At 42.9% G+C, this 14,313-nt stretch overlaps 1 protein-coding gene across 6 annotated transcripts in view; it reads right to left on the bottom strand.

Moving 5' to 3' along the window:
* Nucleotides 1-14,313, bottom strand: part of SLTM (SAFB like transcription modulator) — a 68,376-nt gene that overhangs the window by 5,518 nt on the left and 48,545 nt on the right. For all 6 annotated transcript variants that reach the window (XM_049773615.1, XM_049773614.1, XM_049773613.1 and 3 more), the window contains 7 exons: nucleotides 13,820-13,905; nucleotides 13,414-13,577; nucleotides 8,174-8,354; nucleotides 7,231-7,355; nucleotides 5,672-5,836; nucleotides 3,663-3,971; nucleotides 2,679-2,823 (listed from right to left, as the gene is read on the bottom strand). In XM_049773615.1, the coding sequence (XP_049629572.1) occupies nucleotides 2,679-2,823; nucleotides 3,663-3,971; nucleotides 5,672-5,836; nucleotides 7,231-7,355; nucleotides 8,174-8,354; nucleotides 13,414-13,577; nucleotides 13,820-13,905 (1,175 nt within the window). The remainder of the gene's footprint in view (nucleotides 1-2,678; nucleotides 2,824-3,662; nucleotides 3,972-5,671; nucleotides 5,837-7,230; nucleotides 7,356-8,173; nucleotides 8,355-13,413; nucleotides 13,578-13,819; nucleotides 13,906-14,313) is intronic.

The following is a 14,313-nucleotide window of genomic DNA, read 5'->3' on the forward strand; positions in this document are numbered from 1 at the left end:
AGAAAAATCATAGCACCCTGGGCTTCAGGCCCATTCATCCGGCCTAGGAGACATTTTCTTTTTCTGTGTGCTTATATGCATCCCCTTTACTGCAAACAAGCCTTTGGTGGTAGAGTTCAGTACTCAGGATCACACAGATAAACATCACATGGGTTACATGGTGCTGGTAATAAAACTCAAAGACTCACATGCGCTCTACCACTGAGCCACATCCCCACACAGCTCTGGCTATGTATCTATGCAATCAGGATTCCAAGAACAACTATGGGAGTGAATCTAATGGAATTGCAAGACTGTGCTCCCAGGCAGGTCTTAAACTCTAAGAATACGGGCCAGGTGGGGCCAGAGGAACACCACAGCAGGCAGGGTGTTTTAACTTGCTTTTTCTTTTTTTTGGTTTTTGGGCCACATCTGGCAGTGCTCCTGGCTGTCTGCTCAGAAATAGCTCCTGGCAGGCATGGGGGACCATATGGGAAACCGGGATTCGAACCAACCACCTTTGTTCCTGGATCAGCTGTCTGCAAGGCAAACACCGCTGTGCTATCTCTCCAGGCCCAGGGTGTTTTAATTTGCAAACAATCAGCCTAGGTTTTATCCCTGGCATCCCAGATGGTCTCCATTGCACTACCAGGAGTGATTCCTGAGTGTAGTCAGGAGTAATCCTTGAGCACTGCTGAGTGCGGCCCCAAAATTAAAACAAGCAAACAAAAAATGGTGTGCCCACTACTGGGAAAACTTTTCCTTAAAGTAGGAGATATAGCTGTTGGCATTTGAGGATCATAGGGTGTTAGAGCTCCAATTCAAGGCCTTAGACATGGCCAGTGCTCTAGCACTTTGGTTCCCTCCCCAGTCCCAACACTGCTAAAACTCCATGTCAAAAGGCAGTCAGTAAGCCTGGTAAGAGAAATGGATGCAGAAAGTTCTGATCTAAAATATAAAATACTCTGTTCTGGATAAACAGTTCAATAAAACTGTTCTACTTAGAAAAATTTGGATTAGGGGCCAGAGCAGTGGTGCAAGCGGTAGGGCATTTACTTTTCTCGCGCTAACCTAGGACAGACTGCATTTCAATCCCCCGGCATCCCCTATGGTCCCCCAAGCCAGGAGCAGCTTCTGAGCACAAAGCCAGGAGTAACTGCTAAGCGTCACCGGGTGTGGCCAAAAACCAAAAAAGAAAAAAATTTAGATTAGACTCAGGTTGGGAAGATGCTCTATGGACTAGACATAGGTTTGTTTGTATGCAGAGGTCCAGTACAATCCCTAAGTATGCACACGCACATGTACACTCACAAACAAAAATTTAAAATATCACCAGGTTCAAATTTTTCATAAATGGTCTAAATAAGAGTATCCAGATAAGTATACAATAGGGATGCCATGGTTAAAATTTTTTTCTAGCTAAAATTATGCTACAGGGGCCGGAGCAGTGGCACAAGCAGTAGGGCCTTTGACACACGACTAACCTAGGACAGACCGTGGTTTGATCCCCCAGCATCCCATATTGTCCACCAAGTGGGGCAATTTCTGCACACATAACCAGGAGTAACCCCTGAGCATCAGTGTGTGTCCCCCCAAAAAAGGAATATAAAAACCAAAACATCTTTTTTTTCCTTAAATAAAAAAACCAAAGTCATCTGATGTTTAAGCTACCAAATGAACAAGTACAAGCAATTCTATATAGAAAATTAAGCAAGTGGAGTAAGAATAAGAGGATTCTGGGGCCCGGAGAGATAGCAAAGTGGCATTTGCCTTGCAAAGCAGCCGATCCAGGACCAAAGGTGGTTAGCTCGAATCCCGGTGTCCCATATGGTCCCCCGTACCTGCCAGGAGCTATTTCTGAGCAGACAGCCAGGAGTAACCCCTGAGCACCGCCGGGTGTGACCCAAAAACCAAAAACCAAAAAAAAAAAAAAGAATAAGAGGATTCTTTGATATTCAGCTACATGTGAGAAATCTTTCATAAGAAACAAGCTTCCTGGGGCCGGAGAGATAGCATGGAGGCAAGGTGTTTGCCTTTCATGCAGAAGGTCATCGGTTCTAATCCCGGCGTCCCATATGGTCCCCCATGCCTGCCAGCAGCAATTTCTGAGCATGGAGCCAGGAATAACCCCTGAGCACCACCGGGTGTGACCCAAAAACCACAAAAAAAAAAAAAAAAAAAAAAGAAAAAAAAAAAAGAAACAAGCTTTCCTGGGGCTGGAGCAGTGGCGCAAGCGGTAGGGCATCTGCCTTGTCCATGCTAGCCTAGGACAGACTGCAGTTCGATTCCCTCGGTGTCCCGTAAGGTCCCCCAAGCCAGGAGCAATTTTTGAGCGCATAGCCAGGAGTGACCCCTGAGTGTCATACTGGTTGTGGTCCAAAACAAAACAAAAAACAGAAACAACTAGGGGCTGGAGAGATAGCATGGAGGTAGGGTGTTTGCCTTGCATATAGAAGGATGGTGGTTCGAATACCAGCATCCTATATGGTCTCCTCAAGACTGCCAGGAGTGACTTCTGAGCACAGAGCCTGGAGTAACCACTGAGCATTGCTGCGTATGACCCAAAACCAAAAAAATAAACAAATAAATAAAACAAGCTTCCTAATTAACACCAATTATGCTACAACACATCAAAATGGAAGAATAGATATGGAGGGTCTTATTCCCTTCTCAGAGCTGGTAACACTCCAAGCACTCACCTGTGCCCCACTCCCTCGATCTGTGATGACTCCACGGTCTCCATCTCTGGCCCCGTAGCCTGAAGCATTGCTTCGAGTCCCAGGGGGGACCCCTCTCACGCTGTGACCTGATACTTCTCTACCAGATCGCTCTGATCGCTCAACTCTGTCCAACAAGACCCAACACACATGGTCAAAATGCTGGGTAGTAAGTGACCCAACAGGTAGGGCATTTGCCTTGCACATAGCCAAGGAGTTGAATTCCCCAGCACCACATATGGTCCCCAAGCACTACCAGGAGTGATTCCTGAGCAGAGTGAGGAGTAAACTCTGAGCACTCTAGGTGTGGCCCAAAGTGAAGTATTTTGTTTTGTTTTATAAAAACTTTTAGGGGCCGGAGAGATAGCATGGAGCAATGGTCCTCAAACGATGGCCCGCGGGCCACATATTGTATTTATTCCCATTTTGTTTCTTCACTTCTAAATAAGATATATGCAGTGTGCATAAAAATTTGTTCATGATTTTTGTTTTTACTATAATATGGCCCTCCAACAGTCTGAAGGACAGTGAACTGGCTCCCTGTTTAAAAGTTTGAGGACCCTTGGCATGGAGGTAAGGCATTTGCCTTGTATGCAAAAGGTTGGTGGTTCGAATCCCAGCATCCCATATGGTCCCCAAGCCTGCCAGGAGCGATTTCTGAGCATAGATCCAGGAGTAACCCCTGAGGGCTGCCAGGTGTAACCCAAAAACTAAAAAAAAAAAAAAATTTAATAACCTAAATGCAATATATCCCAGTAGGCAGGAAGAATAAACTTCCAATATTGGGACCAGATACCCCTAAGAGAGGGGATCAGGTTTTGCACGCAAGAAACTAGATTCAATCACTGGCACTGCACTCCCCTCAGCGGCCCCTAGATTCACCCCAAGAACAGAGCCGTGAGTAACCCCTAAGCATCACCAGATGTAGTCCCCCCAAAACTGAACAAAAACCCATAAACCTCTTACCTGGCCTCCCGTTTGTCAGAGGACATGGCACCTTCACTCTTCCAGGCTGCTGGCCGTGATGGGGTGGGGCCAGCATCCCGGGGATGCCGAGTGTGTGGGATGCCTGCCCTGTCGTGGATCATCACTGTCCTTCGCTCATCCCGATCCCCTCGCACTTCTCGCCTATCTGTCTCTCTAAGTTCATTTCTTGGTGGAGGTTCATTCCTTCTGGAATCGCTGAAACTTTTGGGATACCGTTCAAAGCCAGCATCTTCTCTGCGTCCAGGACGTGCCTTTTTTCCTTCATTTTGACCAACAAAGCGTTCTCGCCTATTGATCACCCAAAACATAAAAGAGGAGAGGCAAATGGGTAAAAAGTTTGTCTTGCATGTAATTTCGATCCCAGGCACCCCATATGGTCCCTCCCCAAGCACCACCAGGAATAATTCCTGAGTGCAAAGCTAGGAGAAACCTGAGCACCACCTGGTATGGTCCAAAACAAACAAAAACAAGTCTCAAGTCACTACCAAAGTGAAGAACACTTTACTGTTCTCTTAATAGCTGAGGCACAGCCAGAGTTAAAAGTATTAGCATTGGGGCTGGAGAGATAGCATGGAGGTAAGGCATCTGCCTTGCATGCAGAAGGACGGTGTTTTGAATCCCAGCATCCCATATGGTCCCCTGAGCCTGCCAGGAGCAATTTCTGAGCACAAAGCCAGGATCACTGCTGGGTGTGACCCAAAAAACAAAAACCAAAAACCAAAAAAAAAAAAAAAAAATTTAAAAAGTACTAGCATTAAGCACAGTGGCAGGGCGTTTGCCTTGCATGCGGCTAACCCTGGAAGAACCCTGGTTCGATTCCTGGCATCCCACATGGTCCCGTGCAAGCCTGGCAGGAGTGATTTTTGAGTCAAGAGCCAAGAGTAACCCTTGAGCACCACCGGGTGTGACCCCAAAAGAAAACAAAAAAAGTACTAGCATTAAGTTGTAAGGGTTAATGTAATAAAAATCCATGTTCTTTTTATTTTATTTATTTATTTATTTATTTTCGTTTTTGTGTCACACTGGGCAGCGCTAAGGGGTTACTCCTGGCTCTATGCTCAGAAATCGCTCCTGGCAGGCTTGGGGACTGACCATATGGGATGCTGGGATTAGAACCACCATCCTTCTGCATGCAAGGCAAACGCCCTTCTCCATGCTATCTATCCAGCCCCTCTTTTTATATATATATATATATATATATATATATATATATATATATATATATATATATATTTCTTTTTTGGGGGGGGTCACATCCAGCGGCACTCAGAAGTCACTCCTGGAAAACTTGGGGAACCATATGGGTGCTAGGATTCAAACCAGGGTCCTGTGTTGGACGTGTGCAAGGCAAATGCCTTACCACTGTGCTATCGCTCTGGCCTCAAAATCCATGTTCTTAAGCATGCATGACAGCCTAATAAAACATTTTTGCACACTGAATTATTAATAATTAATATTATAATTAATACAGATAAAGCAAAAATAATATTTGCCCTAAGCATTCAGTTCTGACTAAAAATTCCAAGTATTTATTAGAAAACATAACTTAGGGAGCCAGAGTGATAGCACAGCAGTATGGCATTTGCCTATGGATTTGATTCCTGGTATCAAACCCAGTTGATTGGGTTCAATACCTGGCATCCCATATGGTCCCAAGCCTGCCAGGAGTCAATTCTGAGCACTGTACCAGAAGTAACCCCTGAGTGGCAACAGTATGGTCCAAACCCTCCCCCATCTGCTTCCCAAAGAAAACCAAACTTAGGAGTCAAAGTAATAGAACATTAGGTAGTGTTTGCCTTCAACATGGTGGACCTGGGTTCGATCCTTAGCACCTCATAAAGTCCCCTGAACACTTCTCCAGGAGTGATCCCTAAGCACAGAGCCAGGAGTTAGCACTGAGCATTGCTAGGTATAGCCCAAAAACAAAGAAAAAGCCAAATTTATCCCCAGCAAGGTTCTCATATCAGAACAATTTTAAATGTCTTTACCTTTCAAATGATGTCTGCACTGAGCTCTCAGGAAACCTGTTCCTCTCTCGGTGATCAAAGTCACTAAATCGGTTCTGTTGGCGAGAGTAGTCAGATCCATGGGCAAACCGTGCATCTGTATCTAGAGATAACTTTTTATTCTCGCTCCAGTAAGGATCATCGCGCCTTAAAAAGAAATATTTGCTCACTAATATTCATTAGCTTTACAAATAATCAAGCAACATTATATGAAGTCACATATCACACAGTAGAGGATTCATAAACTCAAGAATAAACCTGTTAAGGGCCCGAAGAGATAGCACAGCGGCATTTGCCTTGCAAGCAGCCAATCCAGGACCAAAGATGGCTGGTTCGAATCCTGGTGTCCCATATGGTCCCCCGTGCCTGCCAGGAGCTATTTCTGAGCAGACAGCCAGGAGTAACCCCTGAGCACCGCCGGGTATGACCCAAAAACCAAAAACCAAAAACAAACAAACAAAAAAAAGAATATATCTGTTAAAAGAACAACATAGCGGAGTAAACTGTTAAGAATACACGGGCCCGGAGAGATAGCACAGCGGTGTTTGCCTTGCAAGCAGCTGATCCAGGACCAAAGGTGGTTGGTTCAAATCCCGGTGTCCCATATGGTCCCCCGTGCCTGCCAGGAGCTATTTCTGAGCAGACAGCCAGGAGTAACCCCTGAGCACCGCCAGGTGTGGCCCAAAAACAAAAACAAAAATATAATTCAGTCATTCTACTTATTTCTCAATACAAATAACTAAACCTCAAAGAATTTATATTAGAAAAATGAGGTGACTATTTTTTAAAAAGTAAGGATACATACACAATAAAATCTGTACTTGCTCAAGGCTAAGAATTATTTTATTCATAAAATTTTTAAATTAAATAACTATGAGATAAATAGTTGCAAAGTTGTTAATGATTGAGTTTCACTCATACAATGTTCTGACACCTACCTTCACCAGTGCACATTTCCTGCCACCAATGTTCTCAGTTTCTTCCCGCCCTTCTACTTAAGGAGTAAAAATTCTTAAGACTTCCCAATAATGGGGCCAGAGAGATAGCAAGGAGGTAAGGCATTTGCCTTGCGTGCAGAAGGATGGAAGCTTGAATCCCAGCATCCCATATGGTTCCCCACGCCTGCTAGAAGTGATGTCTGAGCATAGAGCCAAGAGTAACCCCTGAGCACTGCCAAATGTAACCCAAAAACCAAAAAAAAAAAAAAAAAAAAAACCCAAAAACCAAAAAAACTACTCAATATTGTGACTTCCATTTCTAAACTAGCTACACTATTCTGTAAGAATTTTCAAACTGGGACCGGAGAGACAGCATGGAGGTAAGGCGTTTGCCTTTCATGCAGGAGGTCATCGGTTCGAATCCCAGCGCCCCATATGGTCCCCTGTGCCTGCCAGGAGCAATTTCTGAACCTGGAGCCAGAAATAACCCCTGAGCACTGCCGGGTGTGACCCAAAAACCACACACACACAAAAAAAAAGAATTTTCAAACTATATCTGAATCTGAGAATCACACTTAGACAAAGAAGAAAGTAAGCTACTACCTATGATCTACATCACGGGGACGCTTCAAAGAATTTCTTTTTTCTTGTTCATAGCGAAGCTGTTGCTGTTGTCGTCTCAGCTCCTCCCGCTCCCGAGCAATGCGTTCAGCTTCCTTACGCCGTTCCTTCACACAACAGAGAAGATCGATCCAACCATTGTAAAATGAAAACAAAAGGTAAGTATATGGGCAATCTCCTGCAATTCTGATACTAAAAAACTATGGGGACCAGCAGTACTACAACAGGTTGGGTGCTTGCCTTGCATTTGGCCTTCTGGGTTTGATCCCCAGCACCCAATATGGTCCCCTGATCTCCTCCAGGAGTGTATCCCTGAGCACAGAGCCAGAACAAGGCCCTGAGCATTGCAAGGCAAGGCAAGGCAAGGCAAAAAATAAATAAAAACATTACAGGCAAGCAGCAGGCCAGCAGATGCCTGAGACAAATACGAACATTTGATTTCAGAAATCAGTAATCTAGAATATGGGTTTTGTTGGGCAGCACATAAAAGAACACATTGGGTAGGAAAAGGTGACTTACATTTAATTTTATCATTTAACTGAAACAAAAGTACCTTAGGGAAGTATAGATTCTTACTAAGTAAGTAAAGTGCCTGGGGGAGGGTGCAAATCCAGAGAGGTGTTCACTCCCACCAGTCATTGAATAAAATGGGATTAGTGATAAAGCCTGCTTTGCAACTAATAGGGACTCACAATCCTATGCTCAAACTATTAGGCTGCCATGATATTACAGAGCTTGAAATATTATCAACTGACTAAAATCAAATGAATAATGCATTTTTAGCATCTAATTATTATCTTTCAGGATAACTGATGATTATTGCTTAACTTCTATAGTTGCTTTACAGAAGTAAAGAAAATTTCAGGACAAAAAGCACAGGGTTAGAAAAGGTCAGTAATTTAAGAGAAAAATTTTCCGACTGCACCTGTTCAATACGAATGCGTTCCCTTTCCAAGCGTTCGCGTTCCATTCTCTCTCTCTCTAGTTTTTGCCTTTCAATTTCTAGGCGCTCTCTCTCTCTCTGTAAGCGTTCCCGTTCTTCCCGTTCACGAATTATTCTAATGCGTTCTCGCTCTCGACGCTCTCTTTCTGCAAACTCTCTTCGTCTAACAAAAATCAGTATTTAGAAATATTTAAATTATGTTAGTATTGTGTTAAAGAGAATAGCTTTTTGACTTTAAAATTTTCCTTGAAGCTGGCACAATTTTAAACTTCAACTCAACCTAATTAATTTTACTTGAAATAAATCTTTAAACTTTGCAATATTGTATCTCATTAAGATGGTCAACTGAGCAGCTGAATTTTAGAATGGTTGCCTCTTATGATTCCCATATAAATAAAAACCCAACTATTAGTTCTAGTCTATTTTTTGGCATTAAAAAAATTAAGTAGTCTGCATGTATGAATTTACAAAACTAGAACTTCAATTACTTTTGGGAGAAAAAGATCTATGCTAGTGTATATAATCTATTAATGTACAGTTTAATTCCATAAATGAGTGACCTTCTTTGATGACTTGGATTTATAACCAACCATCAGTATGGATCATAAGCGAATGCTTTTTTTGTTTTGTTTTGTTTTGGTTTTTGGTTTTTGGGTCATACCCAGCAGCGCTCAGGTGTTACTCCTGGCTCTACACTCAGAAATCACTCCTGGTAGGCTCAGAGGACCATATGGGATGCTGGGGTTCGAACCATCATTGGTCCTGGGTCTGCAACTTGCAAGGCAAACTTCCTACAGCTGTGCTATCTCTCCGGCCCTAAGCAAATGCTTTCTATATTAATATAGTTGCCCTTAACAATTCCTTTGGAGTGTTCACTGGCCTGTAAGAGATAGATCCAGGCAGCATGCTTTTATTTTGGTTTTTGGGTCACACCGGCAACTCTCAGGGGTTACTCCTGGCTCTATGCTCAGGAATTGCTCCTGGCAAGCTCGGGATGCCAGGATTTGAACCATCGTCCTTCTGCATGCAAAGCAAATGCCTTACCTCCCTGCTATCTCTCTGACCCCTAGCATGCTTTTTTGAGACAAAAAGCAATAGTTGTTCAAATACTTAGAAAACTAATTAAATTGGGGCTGGTGAGGTGGCACTAGAGGTAAGTTGTCTGCCTTGCAAGTGCTAGCCAAGGAAGGACCATGGTTCGATCCCCTGGTGTCCCATATGGTCCCCCCCAAGCCAGGGGCAATTTCTGAGCACTTAGCCAGGAGTAACCCCTGAGCATCAAATGGGTGTGACCCAAAAAACAAAAAAACAAAAAAAAAAAAAAAAACTGATTAAGTAACTATATAAGACTTTTAATTGTGTTTCTATTACTTGCTTATACTAAGGCAGCCTTTGCCTATCAACATGATTCCTCTAGCAATCTAATAGGTATTAGTGTCTTTGCCCCCAGGAAGACTGAAGGTTCGCTCTCAATGCATGAAGAGGTGCTGCTTCTACCATTTAATGGTAGAAACCAAGAATTCTTAGTAATTGACATTGCACAAAATAGCCAGGATAGTCCTGCAAAAAACAAAAACCGTGCCAACTTTCCTTTCAGATTCTATCATGGACATTCAGGACATTAAACCACCACAAAATGGGGCTGAAGAGCTAACACAGGGGTAGGGCATTTGCCTTGCTCACAGCCTAGTGGTTCGAATCGCAGCATCCCATATGGTCTCCTGAGCCTGCCAGGAGTGATTTCTGAACATAGAGCCAGGAGTAACCCCCAAGCGCTGCCAGGTGTGCCCCCTCCCCAAAAAAAAGACCCCCACCACAAAATAAAATCACCTTAAAAAACACCTGAGCCGGGGCCGGGTGGTGGCGCTAAAGGTAAGGTGCCTGCCTTGCCTTCGCTAGCCTTGGACGGACCGCGGTTCGATCCCCAGGTGTCCCATATGGTCCCCCAAGCCAGGAGCAACTTCTGAGCACATAGCCAGGAGTAACCCGAGTGTTACTGGGTGTGGCCCAAAAAACCAAAAAAAAAAAAAAAAAAAAAAAAAACACCTGAGCCTGGACCATGGTTCATTTATACATTCTACATAGATTCAAAGATATTCTGTTGGGGCCAGGCAGTGGCGCTAGAGGTAAGGTGCCAGCCTTGCCTGCACTAGCCTTGGATGGACAGCGGTTCGATCCCCCGGTGTCCCATATGGTCCCCCAAGCCAGGAGCGACTTCTGAGCACATAGCCAGGAGTAACCCCTGAGCGTCACCAGGTGTGGCCCAAAAACCAAAAAAAAAAGGTACTCTGTTTCATGTTTCTGATTACAAAACTATTGAACAATACATTCAAACTTTTCAAGGTTGTATTTCTTTTGGTAAACAGAAAAATAAAAACAAGTTGAAATTATATAAAAATTAATTAAAAGCTAGGGCTTAGGGTCAAAGACATAGCTCATGTTTATGAATAGAAGAGCACATTAATATTTATAAAAACAAGTAAAACTAAACTTCTTTCCTGTGGTATTCTTTTTTGGGGAGAGAACATGTAACACATTTAAAATGTTTGTTTCACTCATTCAATTATCTACATTACCTAATTACCTACATAAGCAAATGTACGAAATACAACTCCATGTAAATAGAAAGTTCTGTTTTCTTGAGAATTTCGATTTTGAAGAATTGTTCACCGTGTCAGAAATTATGTCATAAAAAATGCACCCCTGGGGCCCAGAGAGATAGCACAGCGGCATTTGCCTTGCAAGCAGCCGATCCAGGACCAAAGGTGGTTGGTTCGAATCCCGGTGTCCCATATGGTTCCCCCGTGCCTGCCAGGAGCTGTTTCTGAGCAGACAGCCAGGAGTAGCCCCTGAGCACCGCCGGGTGTGGCCCAAAACCAAAAAAAAAAAAAAAAAAAATGCACCCCTGGGGCCCGGAAAGATAGCACAGTGGCGTTTGCCTTGCAAGCAGCCGATCCAGGACCAAAGGCGGTTGGTTCAAATCCCGGTGTCCCATATGGTCCCCCGTGCCTGCCAGGAGCTATTTCTGAGCAGACAGCCAGGAGTAACCCCTGAGCACCGCCGGATGTGGCCCAAAAACCAAAAACCAAAAAAAAAAAAAAAAATGCACCCCTGGTATTCAACTCACCAACATTAGTCAGTATTTGAAGCTTTCACATTCTCATGAGTCTAAAGAGGGGGGCAAACATCTGACTACGTCATTAGGTCTTCTAGCATCAGCCTAAACATTTGTATCTGGAATATATGCTTCATTAAAAATTAAGATTCCTTTTTGTATTAAGAGTATGACACGGGGACTGGAGCGATAACATAACGGGTTGGGCCTTTGCCTTGCATGCAGCCAACCTGGGTTTGATCCCTGGCATCCCAAGCCCGCCAGGAGCAAATTCTGATCATAGAGCCAGGAGTAAGCTGAGCATCGCCGGGTATGGCCCAGAAACAAACAATATAGAGTTATGGCACCATATTTAATTTTCCACAAATTTATAAATATAGCTATATTTGTATCAATTTCATTTCAGAAAAAGAAAAAGGACACTAAAACATTTTTAGTATATAAAAGGAGTGTTTTGGGGCCAGGTTAGCAGGAGCTCACAAGCCCAGCATGTGCATGGCCAGGGGTCTGCTCCTTGGGACCAGAGGTGGTGACTTGGTGTCCCTGAGCACTGTCAAGGCTGGAACATCATTGAACCATGATGCTTATACCAGTGGGAACAAAATGACTTTCCCTAGACTCCCTGAATATCTCAGAGGTGGCTTCTGTGAAGAAAAAGATGGGCCTAGTTAGTAGTTCCTACTACCTCTCCACTTCCACACAGCTACTTGTCTACACAGGATTGGACATACACTGCTACTTCATCCAAAATGTGTGAGAAAATAGCTTCTAAACAATGCAGGATGACTTTAAGAATCCCTGACAGTTCCTAGTAAATACTCTTGCTAATGAAATTTCTTCAATGACAAGTTAGCCTAATAATTGGAAATATAAAAACAATTCTATTTTTTGTTTGTTTGTTTGTTTTCGGGTCACACCCGGCAGCACTCAGGGGTTACTCCTGGCTCTACGCTCAGAAATCACTCCTGGCAGGCTCAGGGGGACCATATGGGATGCCAGGATTCAAAACCACCGTCCTAAATGCAAGGCAAATGCCCTACCTCCATGCTATCTCTCCGGCCCAAAACAACACTATAATAAGAATCTTTTATGTGGTATCCAAAAATTGATGCATGGACAAGCATGCAAACAAAAATGTTTTGCTCCAAGTTTGTGTTAAAGAGAATGCTTGGTTTGAGTTAAGAGCTGAAACACAGTAAGATTCACAGAACAAATCTATCTCACTTGGACATTAATCCTAAGTATGGTTATTGGGGGGTGGGGTCAGAGGGATAAAACAGCAGGTAGGGTGTCTAATTTGTATGCAGCAGACCCAGGTTTGATTCCCTCGCATCCCCTATGGTCCTCCAAGCACTGCCAGAAGTAAACTCCCCCTTTTTTGGTTTTTGGGCCACACCCACTGATGTTTACAGATTACTCATGGCTCTGCACTAAGAAAATACTCTAGGCAGGCTCGGAGAATCATACAGAATGCCAAGGATCAAACCTGGATCGTGCACTTGCATGGCAAACTTTCTACTCAATGTGCTATCGCTCCGGTACCAGGAATAATTCCTTAATGCAGAATCAGAAATAATCCCTGAGTACCACTGGGTATGGCCCAAAAAACAAAATTATGGCAGTTTTTTTTCTAAAACAACATCCTATCTAAAGCACTGTAGATTTAGGTTAAGCCTATCATATCTCAAAGTAAATTTTCTTCTTTAAAGTCAAGATATTTTAGGTGGCAGCTCTGGCATGAAGAAAACATCACTAGATCTGGAATCAGGAGACTGGTCTCAGCCTCAACTATCCTAGCCAGAAGTACAGGAAGAGGTAGCCAGCCTCTCTGGGCCTGCAGGGTTTTCAGTTACATGAGTGGTAACTGACGGACTGTAAAATGAAGATAATCAATAAAAACTTAGTTTGTAAAAAAAAAAAAAAACAAAAAAAAACACCTTAGTTTGTAAGTTTTAAAATGCTATAAGAACTCAGGAAATTGCTAGGTTTTACTGCACCTTTTGAAAGTCGCAAATAGTTTCTGTAGGAATACAAGTTCCAGAATTATGGTCTGTAACTGTAACAGAAACAAGTAACAGTTAAAGACTGGTGTTATCTTTTTTCCTACCTTCGAAGTTCCATTGCTCGCCGCAATCTTTCAAAACGAACTAAGTGCTCTCTTAATCTTTGCTCCTTCATCTTTTCAAAAGGCAAGATATCTTTCCGTCTGTAGTCTTTATCCCTCTTTTTATCTAAACTAGCTCTCTCTTTTTCCTTACTTCTTCCATGAGTCTACAAGAAAAGAATTAGAAGTTAAAATAATTTCGTTTTCTACCTTTCAAAGTCAGTTGATCATTTAAAATGATAAAAATAATAATAAATAATAATAAATTTCCTTTTTCTCAGATTTTTTTTACCAAAGCCCAGGGTTGGATAAAAGCAAGTAGAGCCTTATAGTTTGCAAGAATGATTAGAGTGAATTGTCTTCTTTTGGAAGTATGTAAAATAGTATATAGCATCCTTCTGAGACTTACTTTCTCATATCTTCCTCTTCTTGATGGTCTACAATGATCTCCTTTAGTTTGGTCTAGTATTACCATATGTCCTGGACTCTTTGAGCCTGAGAATAAAAAACTAGATGAGCAAGTATCTAAAAAATATATTCCACTAAAAATATATAAATAAAAGTGCTAAATTCTTGTTTTTTTTTTTTTTTTTTTTTTGGTTTCTGGGTCACACCCGGCGATGCTCAGGGGTTACTCCTGGCTGTCTGCTCAGAAGTAGCTCCTGGCAGGCACGGGGGACCATATGGGACACCGGGATTCGAACCAACCACCTTTGGTCCTGGATTGGCTGCTTGCAAGGCAAACACCGCTGTGCTATCTCTCCGGGCCCCAAAAGTGCTAAATTCTTAAACAGCAAGTCACAAATATATAAACCATTCAACTTTCTATGCTGAAAACTTAGAGTATTTTAAATAGCTCAATCTGGGCCAGAGCAATAGTATGGCAGGTAGGGCACTTGCCCT

This window comes from Suncus etruscus, chromosome 5 (genome assembly GCF_024139225.1).
Source record: "Suncus etruscus isolate mSunEtr1 chromosome 5, mSunEtr1.pri.cur, whole genome shotgun sequence".
NCBI lineage: Eukaryota > Metazoa > Chordata > Mammalia > Eulipotyphla > Soricidae > Suncus > Suncus etruscus.